Source organism: Ustilaginoidea virens, chromosome 5 (assembly GCF_000687475.1).
Source record: "Ustilaginoidea virens chromosome 5, complete sequence".
Classification (NCBI taxonomy): Eukaryota; Fungi; Ascomycota; class Sordariomycetes; order Hypocreales; family Clavicipitaceae; genus Ustilaginoidea; species Ustilaginoidea virens.
This window is the reverse complement of record NC_057320.1, coordinates 4579154-4598513: the sequence shown is the minus strand read 5'-3', so window position 1 is coordinate 4598513 and position 19360 is coordinate 4579154. Positions and strand designations below refer to the sequence as shown.

The 19360-nt window shown below is 57.1% G+C and overlaps 6 protein-coding genes across 6 annotated transcripts; 3 read left to right on the top strand and 3 right to left on the bottom strand.

Annotated features, from left to right (window-relative positions):
- Positions 1-295: 295 nt before the first annotated feature.
- Positions 296-3056, bottom strand: UV8b_06952 (uncharacterized protein; the record flags this gene model as incomplete). The annotated part of the gene is made up of 3 exons (XM_043144449.1): positions 296-2122; positions 2180-2893; positions 2961-3056. The coding sequence occupies 3 exons, from the start codon at positions 3054-3056 to the stop codon at positions 296-298; spliced, it is 2637 nt and encodes an 878-aa protein (XP_043000384.1).
- Positions 3057-3862: 806 nt separating this feature from the next.
- On the top strand, positions 3863-6664 carry UV8b_06951 (uncharacterized protein; the record flags this gene model as incomplete). Its single annotated transcript, XM_043144448.1, has 1 exon — positions 3863-6664. One exon carries the CDS (start codon positions 3863-3865, stop codon positions 6662-6664), a length of 2802 nt encoding a protein of 933 aa, XP_043000383.1.
- A 1363-nt stretch (positions 6665-8027) lies between these two features.
- Positions 8028-10410, top strand: UV8b_06950 (uncharacterized protein; the record flags this gene model as incomplete). Its single annotated transcript, XM_043144447.1, has 7 exons — positions 8028-8036; positions 8160-8196; positions 8295-8316; positions 8378-8426; positions 8521-8605; positions 8680-10244; positions 10354-10410. The coding sequence occupies 7 exons, from the start codon at positions 8028-8030 to the stop codon at positions 10408-10410; spliced, it is 1824 nt and encodes a 607-aa protein (XP_043000382.1).
- Positions 10411-10966: 556 nt separating this feature from the next.
- On the top strand, positions 10967-11770 carry UV8b_06949 (uncharacterized protein; the record flags this gene model as incomplete). The annotated part of the gene is made up of 1 exon (XM_043144446.1): positions 10967-11770. The coding sequence occupies one exon, from the start codon at positions 10967-10969 to the stop codon at positions 11768-11770; it is 804 nt and encodes a 267-aa protein (XP_043000381.1).
- Positions 11771-12119: 349 nt separating this feature from the next.
- UV8b_06948 (uncharacterized protein) lies at positions 12120-13630 on the bottom strand (the record flags this gene model as incomplete). The annotated part of the gene is made up of 2 exons (XM_043144445.1): positions 12120-13259; positions 13607-13630. The coding sequence occupies 2 exons, from the start codon at positions 13628-13630 to the stop codon at positions 12120-12122; spliced, it is 1164 nt and encodes a 387-aa protein (XP_043000380.1).
- A 3112-nt stretch (positions 13631-16742) lies between these two features.
- On the bottom strand, positions 16743-18605 carry UV8b_06947 (uncharacterized protein; the record flags this gene model as incomplete). The annotated part of the gene is made up of 1 exon (XM_043144444.1): positions 16743-18605. The coding sequence occupies one exon, from the start codon at positions 18603-18605 to the stop codon at positions 16743-16745; it is 1863 nt and encodes a 620-aa protein (XP_043000379.1).
- Positions 18606-19360: the final 755 nt, after the last annotated feature.

Genomic DNA, 19360 nt, shown 5'->3' with positions numbered 1-19360 from the left:
CCTTTTCACAGCGGAGGCTCTGCGGTGGCTCAGCTCTCCCAGCGCTATTTTGCAGAAGCAAGGCCTGGGATAGCGATGCAAAGTCAGGTTGATAGTTGGCAGTACCTGCCTGGTAGGTGCCTAGGGTACGGAGTGAGTACCTTGGCCATCACGGCCGGCAAGCAAAGCCGTCAAGCGCAAAACGGTTGGCCAGGTGGAAGCCCGCCATTACGGTCTAGTAAAGAAAAGGTCATGTGATAACGCTAATTGATGCAACTTGGAAGACTATTGGCACAGAAAACACATTTCGCCCTCTTTATGGGCCTGGCGGCGGACTGTGGCCGCTCGTCAGGTTTTTGGCTGACGATGATCCGCCGCCTCGTAGATTAATCTGTCCGATGCGTGACACAATGTTGCTGCCGACGGCGTCTACCGCCCCTCTAGGCGAGGTCAAGCTAGGTCCTGTCGGAGCCGTTTCTTGCACTCGAAACAACTTGATGGCTGTCCCGTTCCAGATGCCCATCGTGCCTTTTGCCATCTGCACCTCGCTGGAAAAGATGACTCCCCACAGCAGCGACTCGTACCACCCCAGGGCAAGAGGGGACCATTCAAAGGAATGCACGCGCGCCGGCGAGGGCTCTATGCCCACCAGCTCGATGCCCTTGATGCGGCGGGTAACCTCGGTGGTTAAAGCCTCTCGGCCAGCTTGACGAGGCAGGACGCTTGACACCTGTTGGATCACCGTCAGGATGCTGTGCAGCGGAAGTTCCGGCAGCCAGCCATCGATCCACTGCGACGTTGGTTCGAAAGAGCCATTCCGGGCCCTGGACGAACAAGACTGGGTGCCAAGACTGGTGGTGCTGTTCTGTCTCGAGAAGGACCCTGCCCCTGCGGGCATTTTACCACGGGCCTTCTCGGACATGCCGCGCAGTTGGACCGGAACTGCGTCGTCCACGTTGAAAACGGAAGACGATTGTGACTGGTTCTCGCTTGCCGTCGACTGGGCGGGAGTGGGCTGCGGATCGTCATCACTTTCTTCATCCGAGCCTCCTATAGCAAACGTTCCGTCCTCGGGGACTTCATCCGACGACGACGGTGATTTGGCGAGCACGACAGATGAGCTCCTCGAGCTATCCACAGAGTTTCTCAACGACCCGGAATCGAGGGAGTCGCCTCGGTCCTTCCTCATCCGGGTTCGGCGCTCTATTTCTTCCTGGCCGCTCTCGAGCGTAAATGAGCGCAAGGCCTCGACTCGCTTTCTGTTGTTGACAATGGCGACCAGTAACTCGGGATTCTTGCGGTAGTTGTTGTCGATAACGGCGCTGATGGATTCCATGAGCGAGTGCAGCAGCTGGTGGTTGGTTTCGTTGGCGAGGAGGAAAGAAGGCGATGACATGGAGGAAAACATGTGCATGAGCTGCGAGCTGCCCGAGGCACCGAGGCCTTCGATATGTGGCGCGATATTGTTGATGACGGCCAAGAGAGCCGGATAAATGGCTGCAAAGCTCCCTTGACTCGAAGTAATGAGGTTGTAGATGGAGTGGATCAGGAAATCACAGTACGTGCCTCTGAACCCGTTGATGCGTATGCCCGCAGGAAGGCTATCTTGACCCTCAAACTTCCTGTTCAAGCAAGGCCCAAAGTTGGAATCCACGCTTAGGGTCTGTAGCAGAAAAGCACACATGCGAACCACTCCTTGCTTTGCGGCGTCGTTTTTGTATTCGACGGCGTAAAACATGGTCAAGACCACGAAATCATACACTCGATCAGTGTCAATTATGAAGGAACGAAATCTCTTGTTGGACTGCGTCGTCTCCCAGAAAAGCATCAAGATTTCGGGCGCAAAGCTGCTGGAAGCCTGGCTCCCTGGCAAATACGAGCTCTTTTCGGTTAGCGGTTGGCTAAGTATTCTGGACATTCCATCGACAATGAACTGGAAATCCTGAGGTCTATGTAGGCGACCCAGGAAGTGGCGGTAGTAGTTCTTCAACGGTGGCGCCGATTGTGACGCGTGCTCTGGTATTGGATACACGATCAACGCGAGCAGGAATTGTAGAGAGTAGGTTACCAGGCTCTGTTTGGAGTCGCGGAATACCAGGTTGTTATATGGCACCCGCCAGCTCGCCGGGTTGTATTTCAATGTCTAGGCGGTGAATTCAGTTCGATGCGTCCACGTGAAAATGTTGCGCATCATACATACCGTGTTTAAAAGAGAGCATAGGACAGATAGGACAATTTGCTTGTCCTGGCTTGTACACATATATGTCAAGGTCCGCACGCCGGTTTGCGTCAGCACACCAGGTGTCATGTACATACTTTGACCGGCCATGGCTAGCAACAATCGTAGTACCTCGGCCCGATTGCTTTCAAACTCCTTTGTCGTGGCGACTGCGGTATTACAACCTACTCCGCTTTGCCATATAGCATACGTTACCTTGTCATGGCCGTGTGGTTGCCTAGCGATAGTCAGGTCGGAGAAGAACAGCAGGTCGATTAATGTATCTATAATCTCCTCGGCCAGTGGCTTGGCGTCCTCATATTCATCGACGTTTTGCTTCGGCTCCGGCTTGTCGTCGTCCGCCTCATCGAAAAGTACCTCGTTGGCAATGACGGCATGGCGGGTCCTCTTCCGACGGGTGCCCCAAAAAAACCGCTGTTCCCAGGTTGCGAGGCTGTCCTTCTCGTATAGATATGGTAGAATTCGGGTCAGCACGCGGATGCAATTCAAGGCGTCCTTCTCGGGAGCGAGCTCCGGGTCGGGGAAGGATGGGTGGTGTCGAAGAATGAAGAGCCGAGATGTCAACGCTAGTATCAACGTTTCAATGTTCTCCAAAGCTTTGTCCCTTGTCCTACGAATATCAGTCGGCGAGAAGAGGCTGAAAATGTCTTCGGATGAATCAGGCAGCTCCCAAAACTAGACAAATTTACAGAGTCAGGAACGATTCTCTCCTACGTTGCACGTGGCTGGGCAATTTGCTAACCGAAGTCCAATAAGGATCGTCCGCGGGAATGTGTCGTTCTTCTGAAAGCTTGAAAATGCCCTGTTTAAAGACAATCTTGGAATCGCTTGCACCCATCTCTGCAGCGCAAGGCGGGTTGGCCTCGGAGCAAAGTATTTGGTTGATGACGTTTTAGAAGGAATGTGAACTTTTGGATCCATGCCGAGCACCAAGCAAGCAAGGATAAGGATAAATCGGTGGAGAGTAACCAAAGCCCAACGCTAGCCAATCGTCTTGGGGGTGGGTGGGTACTCGCCGCTGCCCTTACTTGGTCGTGCGGGACTAACTTATCGATAAGATGTCCTCGGCGACTGAACGGATGGAAAAAAAAACCGAAAGTCGTTTACTCGATGTTGCGCGTCCACAGGACCCCTTTCGAATGTATACTTCAACATCCCCATCAAGCATATGAGATGCTCCGCGCTCGATGCAGCACTGGTCGGCTGGCCCGGGCTTTGCAACCAGCCAGAACCCATAGGCCCCTTTGTCCTCTATGGGCCAAACGAACTCTTTGCACTAGCCAGCATCATCTGATACCACACAGTTCCTCGAGCAGTGATGCGTCTCAAAAACAGGCGCGGTTTGTTGAAGAGTCCGGAGAATTGGATACATTCTTCAACGTAGAGTCCACGGTTGAACCTGAGACTGAGGGAGCGACAACAGATGGCGATGTGGCACCGGCTAAAAACCCGAGCAACGTGGGAACTTGGACGTCTCTCCAATCGCGTATGCAATCTACTGCGAAGAATAAGCCGAGAAGGTCGAAAGGGACCAAAGAGTCGACACAGTCGACAGAGTTGAGAGAATCAGCAGAATCGGAAGAATCGAAAGAATTGAACGAATCGAATGAATCGAACGATTTAAAAGAATCGAAAGTATCAAAAATGCCAAGAGCGTCAAAAAAATCGAAAGTCTCGAAAAAATTGAAAGTCTCGAAGAAATCGAAAGGGCCAAAGGGGTCAAAAGGGTCAAAAGGTTTGAAAGAGTCAGCAGAGTTGACAGAGTCGAAAGAATCGAAAGATTCTATTGGAACCGAACTGGATGTCAAAACCCTCAAACCGAAAAAATTGATATTACAGCCAGTCGAGGAGGACGAATCTCCCAAAATTGCAGAACTGTGCCACGACTTGGACAGAGTTTTGTTTAATCCCGGAGTGTATCACTTGCAGGACCCTCGATCTGGCGTCTTCAACTTTGATCCAAGTTTGGCATTAATCATGCCGGTCCAGGAATTCGATTTCGATGCCTTGCAGGAATATATTACATCCTCCAAGGATTCCAAGCTCCGGGATATGTGTATCAAACACAAGTTGAAATACTGTGGCTCAACTTCAAGCATGACATCTATGCTGTCACACTTCCACTTTCTCCTATCGGCTTGGAGGCAGCCAAATTATGAAAACTTATCGAAAGCCTTGACACCAGACTCACTCAACTTCTCCGCTCTGATTCGTGGGCCGGCTGCAGCCTTCGCACACTTCAAAGATGGCGTCTACGCCATTGACGCTGATAAACAGTACGATACCGAAAATGTCCTCAGCATGCTAGGCAAATCAATGGAGAAGCTTCTCACGTTACCCAACGAAGATTTTGAAAAGTATCGAAGATCAAAATCTCATCAGCTGTCTGAAGAGGAGAAGAACGCTGGGGAGGCGTATCATTATACCTCAATGGGTGATTTTCTCATGCGGTCGCAACTCGACGCACTTGATTCTCGGTTGCCGGGCTCCGGTGTTTTCGACCTAAAGACAAGAGCCGTGATATCTGTCCGGATGGATGTAAGGGGTTACGAGAAGGGGGTTGGGTACGAAATCCGGAGACGATTCGGGCAGTGGGAATCTTTTGAACGTGAATATTACGACATGATTCGAACGGCCTTCTTGAAATACTCGTTGCAGGTACGCATGGGCCGCATGGATGGTATTTTCGTGGCATACCATAACACGCAGCGGATATTCGGTTTCCAATACATCAGTCTGTCGGAGATGGATAACGCAATCCATGGCACGCTTGATACTCGCTTGGGCGACCAGGAATTCAAGTGCAGCGTGGCGCTGCTCAATGATCTCCTGGACCGAGCAACCCAGCGTTTTCCGGGGCGAACGCTTCGGCTGCACGTCGAGACACGACCCACAAAGGTGCCTCTCACCTACTTTTTTGTCGAACCTGTTTCAGAAGAAGAAATGCGCAAAATACAGGAAGCGGGGAAGCCGTCGGCGGAACAGTTGGAGCAGGAGATACAGGGCCTTCGTCGTGAAGAAAGCGAGGAAGAGACTGTCGCGGCTGCCGAGGCTGCCGAGACGGAACAGGGCGAGGGATTAGACGCTGAGGAGTCGGATGAAGCTGGCGATGACTTCTCGACCAGCGACACGCAAAGCGAAAACGCCTGGAGGGAGATGATGGCCAAAGTCGACGAAACAGTGGAAAATGAGTCACTTGGGGTTGGGTCGGTGCGGGAGGCCTTGCAGGAGGCTCTTGAGAGGAGTGGCCTGCTCCAAGACAAGACGGAGCTGGAAGGCGAAACATGTCTAGACGAGCTCGTGTCTGCACTAACTGCTCATTCAAGCAAAGCTAAAGAAGCCAGAGAGGCGCGGGTGGCCAAGGCAGAACAAGGCGATTTACACGAGATGCCGGCTGCTCAGCCCGCCTCGAACGACACAACCTTGGCCAGCTTGATTCTGAAAGTCACCGAAGGCATCAACGACAAGAACCCCAACTTGAGAACTTTTGAGCGCAAAGTCGCCGACCTCGCTGCGAATTCCAAAAAAGCGGAATCCATCTCCACCGAGCAGATGACTTGTCAGCACGAGACGGAAGACACAGCTGATGAGACGGATCTATTGGACGCTGCTGCGGATAAGATGGATGCATTGGACTCGGCTCCCCATGAGATGGATGCGTTTGAAGCTACTGTCCGTGAGATGGATGCGTTGGAAGCGGTGGACCATGAGGAGGATGCAGCGGAAGCTGCTGCTCATGAGGAAGATTCATCGGAAACTATTGCTCATGAGGAGGATGCAGCGGAAGCTACTGCTCATGAGGAGGATGCAGCGGAAGCTGCTGCTCATGAGGATGATTCATCGGAAACTACTGCTCATGAGGAGGATGCAGCGGAAGCTACTGCCCAAGAGGATAATGCATCGGAAGTTACTGCCCTCGAGACAGATACATCGGAAGCTACTGGCCACGACACGAATACATCAGACGCCCCCGCTGACAAGGTGCAGGTGGACCCTGAAGCCATGGAAGAAAAAGTACCAGAACTACTTGGCATGTACGTCAGCATCCGCAGCCAAGTAAATGGCGCATTTGTCGAGCGACCTGAAGGCGGAGGATCCCACTCGAACTTTGACTGGGCTGTGGAATACACTGTCAAGGAACTTTCAGACGAGAAAGCGCAAACCATCTACGCCAACATGAAGAAGCGGAGAAAGAAGGTTCTAGACATAGATCCGAAAACCAGGTCCACAGAGTGGTACCGCATGTTCCACGGACAGTTACCAGTTTCCACGAAAAAGGGGAAAGAATTCCGAAAAAAGAGAGAGCAACAAGAGCTGGGCGCTCCTGTGCTTGTTTCCTACGACAAGAACCCGCTACCCCGGGCTGATGGCTCCCAAAGGCAGTCAAGTTTGGACGCCGTCAGGACATCAAGGACGGATGAAGAGAAGGAGGAGACGAGCAGGTAGCCGGGTCGGAGACGCACATGCTGAGATGACATGTTGGACATGGCGGATACGGCGGCTGCGGGGTGCGTGCTTGATGCGACCGTCTCATCCCGCCTTGTTTTGTCTGCCGGCCACAAATGAAGCATTTTTGTGCGGAATACCCTCGAGAGCGCGATCGACCTCGACCCGGGTAGCCAAGACGATCCAGGCACCGACCAGTACCTTGACGGTCTCTTCCACACGTAGCATCTCTATACCAGAATGTGGATTGCACGACTGGCCTGTCAACGCCGAGCTGTGGACTAGTAGCAGGAAAGAGATGGGAAAGGGGGAAAGGATTGTTGCGCCACATGGCCTGTATAACAGTGTATCAAACGTCTGTAAAATAGAGGATAACGATTTCGCATCAGCTGCCGTGACTGCTGATTCGAGGGGGTCGGCAGTCTGCACGGAGCACTTACATGCTCGATTGCCTCTCCCACCGTGTGTCGTTTGATGATTAGGATCCATCCTGGTTCCCAGCCGGGCCTTGTTCATCGGCCTCTGCTCGCTGAGGGACTGGCCCCTGCTCGGCCGGCTGTCGGTGCCGCTACGTAGCTCGGGCAGCCCAGAAACAAAACAAAACCCAGGGGGGGGAGCATGGCCCAAGTCGATGCTGGCAGCCAGCATCTGTAACCAGCTGACAGTTGGTTAAGAGAAGAGCAGAGCAGAGCTGAACCTTGGGCGACTGGGGCGAGGCCATCGACCGCGGTGGATGCAGCCGGGACTCCGACCGCGACTCAAGGCCCGGCCTTCGCTGCTGGACCTGATCCGCCGCAGGAGCAGCTGCTCGTCGTCACCCGCTCCGGGAAGCGACGACGCCGTGTCCTCTTGTCCCGCGGCGCTGCCATTGCCATCGTCGCCAGGGCTTGGCTCGTTCGCGGGACCTGGTGCCGCTGCGTCTGCGACTCCATCCGAGGCGTCGCCCGGGTCGACGACAGCTGTCCTTTTCGGCGGAAACCCGCCGCTGCAGCTGCAACCGCAACCGCAACCGCAACTGCAGGTCGCTCCTTCCTGCCAACATTCACCCTCGTCGTCGTCGTCGTCGTCTCCAAGGAGCTCTGCGTTCCCCACTGCAGCTCCAACCGCAGCGCCTGCCTCTGCCTGCCCTCCTGCGTCGACTCCCGTCCCCACCGCATCATCGTCTCCACGTTCCGCATATTGTCCAATCATTTTCGACGCAGTAGCAACGGTCCCAGCTCTGTCTCTGCTCAACTCACCACCTTCTGCCTCAACGTCGTATCCGCAGCTTTCGACGTCTCCGCAGCCTTCGTCATCTCCTCGCCACCGCTCTTCTTGCACCCGTCGAGTGCCAGAGTCGATACCTGCCTTCCCTGCGCCCAAGATGCCGTCTGTATGTGCACCTTGCCCTCCGCCTGTCGTCGACGGAGCCGCGCCTTGATTTCGCCGGATACTCATCGCCGGAAATATGCCCCACTCTGCCATGATTGAATGCTGACCCTCTTGTTTACAATAGAAAACCAGTGACGCCAACGATGATGGCGCTCATCGTGGTAAGACCTCTTTCCCTCCTCTCTCCTACTGCAAAAGGAGCAAAATGGCTCGCAAGACCCGTCAACGTTGGAAATAAACGCTAACTGTTCTGGCTCAGGCAAGATTTTCTCCATCTCCGGGTTCGGCTTAGCATTTTCGCCTTGCCAACCATCACAACGTCCGTGCTAACAGTTTCTTCAGTCCCGTTATTGTGGCCGAGGGGTTGATTGGAATTGCCATGTACGAACTCGTAAGTTGGCACCCATGAGGGGCCTCTGCACTCGATTGTCCCCCCCCCCCTCTCCCCCCCTTTGCTCTGACTGACATGGACGTCCTCCGTACAGGTCAGAGTTGGACATGATAGCCTGGCCGGTGAAGTTATCCGAATCAACGGCGACCAAGCGACAATTCAGGTGTACGAAGAAACTGGTAAGGCTCGATTCGAAGAAAAGAGTGCTGGACATTGCTCCGAGCAAGACAAGCGTCTAATAGCGCACCAACAGCTGGAGTTCAGATCGGTGACCCTGTGGAACGGACCCGAAAGCCCCTCTCCGTCGAACTTGGCCCCGGCCTCCTGAACGGAATCTACGACGGCATTCAACGTCCCCTGGAGGAAATCTCCAAAGTTTCGCAGACCATCTACATTCCTCGAGGCATTTCCGTCCCCGCTCTCGACCGAAAGAAGAAGTGGGAATTCACTCCTACCAAAAAGGTTGGCGACCATATCTCGGGTGGTGATGTCTGGGGAACAGTCTTTGAAAACTCCTTCATCTCCACTCATCGAATCTTGCTTCCTCCTCGTGCCCGTGGCATCATCACCAAGATTGCCCCCAAAGGCGAATATACCGTTGCCGAAAATCTTCTCGAGGTCGAGTTCGACGGCCAAAGGACCGACTATCCGATGATGCAATCGTGGCCTGTCCGAGTCCCCCGTCCGTCGACCGAGAAGCTGGCCGCCGACCAGCCCTTCTTGGTTGGCCAGCGGGTCTTGGACGCCCTGTTCCCCAGCGTTCAGGGCGGTACCGTCGCCATTCCCGGTGCTTTTGGCTGCGGCAAGACCGTCATCAGTCAGTCCGTGTCCAAGTTCTCCAACAGCGACGTGATTGTCTACGTTGGATGCGGCGAGCGAGGAAACGAAATGGCCGAAGTTTTGAAGGACTTTCCCCAACTGTCCATCGAAGTCGATGGTCGCAAGGAGCCCATCATGAAGCGAACGACACTAATTGCAAACACATCCAACATGCCCGTGGCTGCCAGAGAGGCTTCAATCTACACGGGTATCACGGTTGCCGAGTACTTCCGCGACCAGGGCCTGGATGTGGCCATGATGGCGGATTCTTCCTCGCGGTGGGCCGAGGCTTTGCGAGAACTCTCTGGTCGCTTGGGCGAAATGCCTGCCGATCAAGGCTTCCCTGCCTACCTGAGTTCCAAGCTCGCCTCGTTTTACGAACGCGCTGGAAGAGTGCAGGCGCTGGGCTCACCTGAGCGCAAGGGCAGTGTCAGCATCGTCGGCGCCGTCAGTCCTCCCGGTGGCGACTTCTCAGATCCCGTCACGACGTCGACTCTGGGTATCGTGCAAGTCTTTTGGGGTCTAGACAAGAAGCTTGCTCAGCGGAAGCACTTTCCCTCCATCAACACCTCTGTATCGTACAGCAAGTACACTGGCGTTCTCGACAAGTTTTACGAAAAAGACTATCCCGAGTTCCCCCGTCTCCGAGACCGCATCAAGCAGCTCATTTCCGACTCGGAAGAACTCGACCAGGTGGTGCAACTGGTGGGCAAAAGTGCCCTGTCTGACCCGGACAAGATCACGCTCGACCTCGCCGCGCTGATCAAGGAAGACTTTCTCCAACAAAACGGCTACTCGGACTACGACCAGTTTTGCCCCATTTGGAAGACGGAATGGATGATGAAGCTCATGGTTGGATTCCACGACGAAGCACAAAAGGCGATTGCCCAGGGCCAAAGCTGGGCCAAGGTCCGCGAGGCTACCAGCGACCTGCAAGCCAAGCTGAGACAGCTCAAGTTTGAGCTTCCAGACGATGGGCAGGACAAGGTTTCCAAGAAGGTGCGTACTGTCTTGTCACTGGGGTCGGGTGAAAGAAGAAAGACTCTCCCTCTGCGTCTGCCGTCCCCCCTTTTTACGTGGCTGAGTGCTAACATGGGTGCGTCTGCAGTATGAGGCTATTCAACAGGAAATGACGGACAGGTTTGCGTCCGTGATTGATGAGTAGAGAGACGCTCTGGGCTGAAAAAAATTGTACCAGGTTGAACGAGAGAAGGGGAGGGATTGTGGCACTTGAAGAACAGAGAGGCCGAAGCAGCAGGGGCACGCACGGTAGCGCATGATCAACAATGTGTGCAGTAGACTCGAATGCATTAAATTTCATGATGGGCAAGACTCGCCATGACTTGTTGTGCCAGTGGTTAAACCGCGCGCACGTTGATTGTCATGTTGTAAACTCAGGTACCTACATACCTGGCATGTAAATACTCCGTAATGTACGGAGTACGTGTCAGATCCCCGATCCCCACCGTGATGTGATGCCTCCACCTAAATAAACTTCACATGCAGTCTTCCCCGCCCCTAACCGCCCCCCCCGTAAACTTATCAGCACGTTCACAAGTTACGCCGGACGTTTGGTCGCCGCCGACATTGCGCGCCATGCACACGAGGCGGTAAAGGTAAAAAGAAGAAGTTTTTTTTTCCAAAAAACCCCCCCGCGCGGGAGATTATATTCCGACTGCGCATGTATTAAAAAAAATCAAAAAAAAAATCAGCCCCGGGTCATGTCGGAAGACCTCGTGGACGAGATTGAGGCCGTCAACTCCATCTACGGGCCCGGATCGCTCGAGCCCGCCGACCGCGACGACGGCTCGTACATCCTCCGGCTGCCGGGCGACGCGTCGTCGCTCAGGCTGCAGTTCCCGGGGGCGTATCCGGCCTCGCCGCCCGCGGTGCTGGGCACCCACCGCTCCTCGGGGGGCGTGCGCGGCGCCGGGGCCAGGGACCTGAGGCTGTTCGAGGAGGCGCTGGGGCGGGTGTTCCGCGCGGGCCAGGTGTGCGTGTTTGACGCGGTGGAGGAGCTGCTCGCCGCCCGGCGGGGGGGGGGGCCTGGCGCCGCAGCCGGGGACGCAGCCGGGGACGCAGCCGGGGCCGAGATCGCAGCCGACGCAGACGCAGACGAGGCGTCGGGCCCGGCGCCGGAGTGGATCGTGTCCGAGGCCGTGGTCGAAAAGGGCTCGCGGTTCGTCGCGCGCGTCGCGAGGGTCGCGTCGGTGGAGGAGGCGCGCCGGAGCGTCGGGCATCTGCTGGCGTCGGATCGGAGGGTTCGCGGGGCGACGCACAACGTGACGGCGTGGCGGATCAAGGGCGACGCCGGGACGCGGTTCCAGGACTGCGATGACGACGGGGAGGCGGCGGCCGGGGGAAGGCTGCTGCACTTGATGCAGGTGATGGGGGTGTGGGGGGCCGTCGTGGTGGTGACGCGGTGGTATGGCGGCGTGAAGCTGGGGCCGAGGAGGTTTGCGGTGATGAATGCCGTGGCGAGGGAGGGGTTTGTGCGGGCGGGCGTGGCGGGAGGGGAGGGGTGAGTGGCTGGTGTACATCTTTTGGGAAAAAGACGGAGAGGGTCATGATACAAGGGAGTTTTCGACGGGAGAGGGGACGAGAGGGGACGAGAAGGGACTGGACTGGAACTGGACTGGAATTGGACTGGAACTATACTGGACTGGAACTATACTGGACTGGAACTGCACTGGACTGGAACTGTACTGGTACTGGGACATCCTAGCTGGGAAAACATCGCAAAACAATCGCGGTAGGGCAAAGAGTGAGCAAGACCAGATGGGAGGGAAAAAAGCGACTATATAGAGAAAAAAAAAGGGGTGGAAGCAGATATTGGGTTCTGTTGCAAACCCCCCCCATTCCCTTCATCTTCTTCTAGTCCGTCTCCAGCAACGGCTTCAAAATGCCCAGCGCACGAGTAGACTGCTCCTCTGGCAGGATGACGACGCCGGCGCGCGCCGTGGACACGTACGAGAGCTCCGACGTCGCCGTCATCTTCATGTCGTCCACCAGCCGGCCCGACACGCCGCACACGATGCCCGTCACCTCGGACGGCAGATTGACCAGGTCGAGGAAGATGGGGATGAGGATGGTGTCGGTGTCGCCGACCAGCGAGTCGCTAAACATGGGCAGGAGGCTCTTGTCGAGCAGCAGCGACGGCGGATCCTCGTGCACCAGCGTCATGGACAGGAACCGCGGCTGCGACACGAGCACGGATATGATGGAGGTGTAGAGCTTGGTGTCGACGTTCTCGATCCACGCGTCGCGGTTGTCGACGGACGCATGGCGGCTCACCGACGATCGGTGGCCGTAGGCGTCGGCGAGCTGGGAAATCTCCCTGCCCGAGCACTGCACCAGCTCCAGCCCGCCGTCGACGTACGGGGACACCTTGCGCGTCTTGAGCAGGTGAAAGGTACGCGACTGGAGCTCGCCGTTGTTGGACGGCAGCGGCGTGCCGGGGGGGGAGGCGGAATGCAGACTGGTCGAGTTCTTCCGGGACGCCACAAAGCTGGACTGGTTCTCGGACAGCTCGAAGCCCCTCTCGCGCAGGGCGTCAATGACGTTTTGCCGCTTGGCCGTCGGCACCAGCACAAAGTCGGAGTAGTACGTCGTGATGAAGAAGATGGGGATCCCGGCCAGGGCGAGAGGAGAAGTCAGCTCCAGCACCCGAGTGGCGGCGTCGAAGCCGGCACTGATGACGGACAGTATCATGTACGAATCGGTAAAGACGGACACGGTTCTGGCCTCTCGCGCCGGAAGCGAGCTGATGACGGGTTCAAAGACGTTTTTGGCCCACGCCGTGTGGCACACAATGGAGCACTCGAGAGGTGTGACGCTAATGTTGAGAAAGCCATGCTGGTTCTCGGTGGAGAGCCCTTGCAGGTGCTCAGGATGACCGGCAGCTTCCCTTCCAATGTGCAGGTTTTGCGTCTGGGGGATGAGGACACGGAGGATGGGCTGCAGAAACGAGGTGTACAGCGTGAGAGGGATGTGGATCAAGGTGTAAGTGCCATCCTGCAGCATCTAATCAGCCTCCGTTGCCGCCAGGAGAAGGAAGGAGGGGGGAGGGGGGCGGGAAGAGAAAGTCCTGATAACCGGCTGCTGGGTCATTTTGGGGGTCGGTATTGTGGTTTCCATGTTGACCTTGCAGCGCCGGGTACAATGGGCATGGCAGGTCGGCACGTGGCGGGGGTTATTGCGACGATAAAGGACCAACTCCGGCTGAGTTGGGTACCTAGGCACGGAGTACTCCGTACACAAGAGTACATGGTATGCGTAGCGGTTATGTGTGGTGTTGTGTGGTGTTGTGTGGTGTGTTGTGGTGTGTTGTGGTGTGTGGGGTAGATGATGGCGTGCCTTACCAAGAAAGATACTTGGGCACTCATGATGCCAGAGTAGAAGCCAGGCAAGGTCTTTTCACCATCCAGCTACAGTAAAGGGATGCGTTCCGCTGCATCTGGGCAAAGCTCGTCTGATTAGTAATAGACTTGGATCGTCCTGGACAGCGGGAGAAGCTGCTGCTGAGGACAACTGACAGTAGACAACCAATGCGTCGCCGTGGTGGGGGGGGGGAGGGGGGATACACTGGTCGTTCCGGGATTGAAACAAGACTCGGAGACAAGAAGGTGGCCCCCGATGGATGAACGAGGCGCGGTCGGGGGAGGTCGACTCAGGAAAGGCGCTAGATGACGAGGGAGACGAAACGACGAGGATGACGACGGCGCGGCGACGGCGCGGCGACGGCGACGGCGATGGGGATGATGAAAATGATGACGATGACGGATGACGATGATGATGGTAATGGAGATGATGGGGGATGAAGAATTTGCGGAGCGTCGAGAAACCAGAGCTGCCGCTCCAGGCAGAGAGGCGGCAATGTAGAGGACCAAGGCCGAGCAAGCGAGACGGAGGGGGGGGGGGGGGGGGGGGCAAAAAGTATGCACTCAGATAGCGCTCACCACAATGCGCAATCCGCGGTTGTCGGCGTCAAAATAGAGGGCCAGGCTTTTCCCAAGGACAAGGCAGGCTGTCTTGTCTCGTCTGCTGTGTCGTGTCTGCCATCCCATCGCTCCAGTCGCCTTTTGGGTGAAACCAAGACTGGCGCTAACGTTAGAGTTCCCGCCCGCCCACTGCCAGGGGCCAGAAATCCCAACAGGGCTCAGGGCGAGCAGCAACCCGGTTGCCTTTGGCAGCCCAATTGAACAAACTCCTGGTTTGCCCGCGGCAATGTCGGGATCGCTGTGATTCATCCATCTTGGACCAAGCCGCGTTGCACGGCACTCGCTTTCCTCGTGGCGCGTACCGGTGGACGGTGGACGGTGTGCGGCGTATGGTGTGCGGCGTATGGTGTGCGGTGTACGGTGTGCCGAATACGGGGGCAACGAAACCGCCCTGGCAGAGCGACGTGGCGTGCCGCGAAGCCAGAAACCAAATTTGGCAGCTGAGTGACGACGAGAGGAGAATGACGACGACGCGTCAATGCATCAACCAAGGCGGGCGACCCGACCCGTTTGCATTTGCGGGAGGGACGGCGTGGGCAAAAGGGGGGGGGGGGGGGGGGAGGGGGGGCCTTGCCATGTTGGAAATGGGGGCGAGTCGCGACGTCGCACTGGCTGCTGCTGCTGCTGCTGCAGAGAGAACCCCCCTCGTCCCCTGCAGGACTGCAGGACTGCAGGACTGCCGGAGTGGCTTTTCTGTACATCATCAGGCTGAATCTCCGATTTGCGCTTTGAACAGGAGCTGGGCCAAGGAGCTGGGCCACCATGACATGATGGCTGGGGCGATGAAAAGAAAAGAAAGATTGAATGCTCCCTGGCCACAGCCCAAGAAGCCATGGCCAGGCCGCCGCCAACTTGGAAGCAAAGCGCAAGCACTGACCCCCGACAGCCCAGCAATGACAACGACCAATGACGGACCAGACGGTTGGACGGTTGGACGGTTGGTTGGGGCGACAGAAACTCGTGCTGCTGGCCCATCGACGACTTGACGGGAAGGAGCGCCCGTCCTCATCGTCCGTGCATGCCGTCCCACTGCCGGGGCAGCTCCGTCAGCTGGTGCACTTGGTGGACAGCGAACGGTACTCCGTACGTTGGACCGCCACGCCCACCGACAACCAGGACAGCTGCACCAGGTCCGCTGCATGTGTGCTGCCAACATTTTGTCCTGCGTCCGAACGGCAGAGATTTCTTCTGCACCGCTCGAGGTTCAATTGAAACGGGAATTTCATCATCATCATCATCATCATCATCATCATCCCCCTCCCCCCATGTCAGCAACAGCCAGACAACCAGACAATGAGACAAAGGCACATCCTTTTTCACTGTTCAGTGTTCAGCAGCCCCCCCCCCCCCCCCCCCCCCCCCCCCCAGCCTGTGTGACGCCGCCACAAAACAATGGCTCTTTCAGCCCAGACCACGCTGAAACTAAACTCCCTTGACTTGAACATGCCAATTGACAAGCTCGATTTAGGGGCTCGCCAGGTCTTGCCATCTCTGGTGTTGATGAGTGGCTCATGTTCATGCCGGCCATCAAATCGTGCAACCTTTCATTCGAGGATTACCGCTTTCGAATGTTGCGGTGGGCTTTTGGGCACGCAGCACAGGCTTGCATACTCCGTACCAAGGCATCCATCCACTGCGGCCGGGGCTATTGCGTTGGCGATGCATCCGTTCGTCCCGTTGTGCAACTGTGGATAATGGGCCAGAATCTTGCCCCCTGGCCTGCGTCAGGACAGGGCGTGCCCAGTTGCGTGAAGCAAAGACCCTTGCAAGGTTGGCCTTTGGTTGCTGTTCATGCCATTGCCCGCCCGCACGACTGTACCGAGTACATACGAGAAGGAAGCCATGATGGGCCCATGTCCTGTGAGATGAGCACCTTATCAACATGCGCCGGGTTGAACGCTACCGCATGGGTCTGGACCGATTTTGCATGTCAAGGGCCCTTTGTCAGGCCCAGGCCTGCCAGTAGCTAACGGGGCCTCGGACCTGAAATCCGCGCCAACCATGGTAATCGCTTTGTTCTGGTTCCTACGAAGCGCGGTTCAATAACCTAACCCGCCCAACGCCTCCCTGGCTTTGTACATGTCATGTGCACAAAGACACTGAGCACGAGCGAACTGCAGATGAGCGATGAGCGTTTGCTTTGTCGTGCCAAACGTTCGACAAAGCCTTCCCCTGCACTTGGGTTATCATGAACCAAGGCACGCCAAGCCGCTTCGCTGTGCATGTCCAAGACGGGAACAAGGACACGCGGCCGCAACCGATCTGCCGTGCGTTCATTCGGCACATTCCCGTCAAGCATCAACCAGGTACGGACTAGGTGGATTCCAGGAATCTGATCAACCGATATCCCGGTACTACGTACTCGTAGGCACTTGCATCTCTGCAGGCGAGAGCTCAAGGATTCTTTGCTTCATCCACTACTAAGCATCGTTCCTTTAACTACTACCGCGGGCTTCATCACCGTCAGTCCACAAAGGAGGTTGAATCATTACCCGCACTAGCGTGTCTTATCCTCCGTCTTCACCCCAACAACCACCATGTTCCTCGGGCTCTGGCCATAGTCAAAGACGGTCTCTACCCACGCATCCTTCACCTCGGGCTGCTCCTTCAAAAACATCCACCTGTCCGTGATGATGAGAGACTCGACGACCATGGCACTACACGCCATCAGGCTCCAAATCACGGACAGTTCCTTCTTGCGCGGCAAGAACTCGGCCTCGTACGCGTCAATCTCCTCATCCGTGATGCCCGCCATTTTTTCATTCATCACGTCCGCATACTGTCTGCATTCGGCGCTGGTGGTGAGCTTCTCTATGCAGCCCCTCACGTAGGCTCTCAGCGAGGCGTAGCATGGCTTGCGGAGCCCGCCAATGGTGACGGGTTGAGTGCTCGTGTCAAACGGCCCTGGTTTCGCGTCGTGGGTACCGTCGGCCTTGGTGTTTGCTGGCGACGGCAACGGCGACGACGAGTCCTCCTGGGTTTTGCGGTGATGAATCTGCTTGACGACGCCGCGATCCAGAAACATCTTTTGCAGAACGGCGCGGTAAAAGTGGCGGGAGAAGAAGGCCTCGCTGTCGACGCGGCCCCAGTTGCGGGGTGCCTGGCAAGCCATCATCCTGGCCGTGACGTTGAGGCGAATGCCGTCGTTTGCGTACGTGGTGAATCTGCGGCTCATGGGGAAGCCCTGGGGGTCGAACCTGGAGGATTCGCGGCCCACGCGGCCGTTGAGCGCGTCGAGGGTTGGCCGGAGATAGGCGTGCCTGTAGCTTGGAGGACCGAGCTTCTCCGTCATCAAGTTGTAGCAGCAGCCGACGACGGCAACGGCCCTTATATCGGGATTGAGGACGAGGGATCGTATCGCGTGGTGGGAGAGGTTGCCGCAGGAGTGAATCGACATGGCCATCATCGTCAGCCTCGGCCTTTTCCCCGGACGATGCGAGTCTCCTTTCGGGCTCCTGCAGCACCCGCCAGAGTCGACCCGGGCAAGCACGTCGGACAGGTCGCCGCTGTCAAGCCTCCCGGAGATGTACTGCACGTATCCCTTGCCGTCCTGGACCGCAATGTCCGAGCCCAGCTGCTCGCGCGGTCTAAAGTCGAACCCGTCGGCTCCGCCGAGCTGCTTCAGGGCGTCGGCCAGCGCGTCAGGGTCCCCATGAGGGTCCGGCCCGCCCGCCTGCAAAATCTTGTTCCACAGCTTCTTGTTCCTCATGACCTTTTGCTTGGACGCCAGGCCGGACGAGACGTCGAGCCCTCTCGCGGCCGCGACGTTGTTTTCCCGCCCTTCGACCGCGACGACGCGCCTGTTGTACGGCTCGCTGGCCAGCGTGCGCCCCAGGTAGTTCTGGCCGCTGCCAAAGTCGACAAAGTGGGTGACTTGCTCGCCGCAGACGTCCCTGGACAGGCGGTCGACATAGGCGGCAAAGTGCGTCACCTCGTGGATCTTCTTGGGCTTCATGCCCACGCGAAGCGTCGCCGACAAGGCCGGCGGGCTCGTCTCGCGCGACGGGGCAAAGTCCCTGCCGAGAGAGAGGTCGCGTATCGACCGGACGTAGCGGCGCAGGCTCTCGGGCATGCGCGGCAGGCCCTCGTCCAGCTCGAGGTTGTCGAGGTTGTCGAGGTCGTCCCGCAGGAGGATGTCCAAGAGGCGCATGGTGTCGCACTGCAGCAGGAAGGGGTGCCATTCCGCAGGCAGCGCGGTGTGGAAGAGCCCCGGCTGCGAGGTGAAGAAGTCGAGAATGTGGGTGCCTCCGCAGAGGATCTGGAACATGTCGGTTGTGTAGACAAAGTCGAGCAGAGACGCGACGTAGTCGTCGGCGGAGGCGAAGCCGCCCTTGAAGGGGAGCGGTTTGGCCGGTATCATGGCGATACCAAGGAGAGCGTCTATGCACTGGTCTGCCAAGGGGGACGCGGTGGCATCAGAGCGGGAACAAGGGAATTCCAAAGCGGGACTTGTCTCGTCTTGGGAGGTTGTTGCTCCTCGCGAGCCCCATCCCTATGCTATGCGTGAAGTTGTGGTGGGTGGATTCAGATTGCCCCAGCATGGCCTATGACATGACGTGGGAAAATAAGAATCTGGGTTCTGGAAGCCCGCAGAGCCCTTGACGTCAACTGGCCCAAGGGACCGACCGCAAGCCAGGCTCGAGAGATTTTTTTTAGTTTTTTTCTAAATTCTTTTTTTTTGGAGGCTATTTGGCCCCAGTGCCTCGGCAGATTTCGCTGTTGTGCCCCCAGCCGGCGCGTTAGTCAGCAAGGCCCGATGTCAATCCGCCTTCCCCTCCGTCCGTCCGTCGAGAACAAGACCCCGCCCGTCTACAAGTCTCGCCTGGCATCGTTGCTCGGCCTCGCTTCACCGGCTGGAACCGCGCCCACGGAAAGCAAACCCCCTTGTCCAGCCGCCCCGTCCCTTCTGCCCACACCGCCGGCCATCCGATTCCCAATGCACCAGCCAGACCAGCCCGGCCGCTGCCGAGCCGCATAACCCCACGGCCTTGCCATCTCGCGCTGCGACCGGCACCGCGTCCGGCACCGCACATACCTGCCACGAGGCCGAAAACCTCCTGTCGACGGGCGGCCCCGACCGCCTGGGGTCTGCTCATTAGGGGGCAGGGCAAGCCC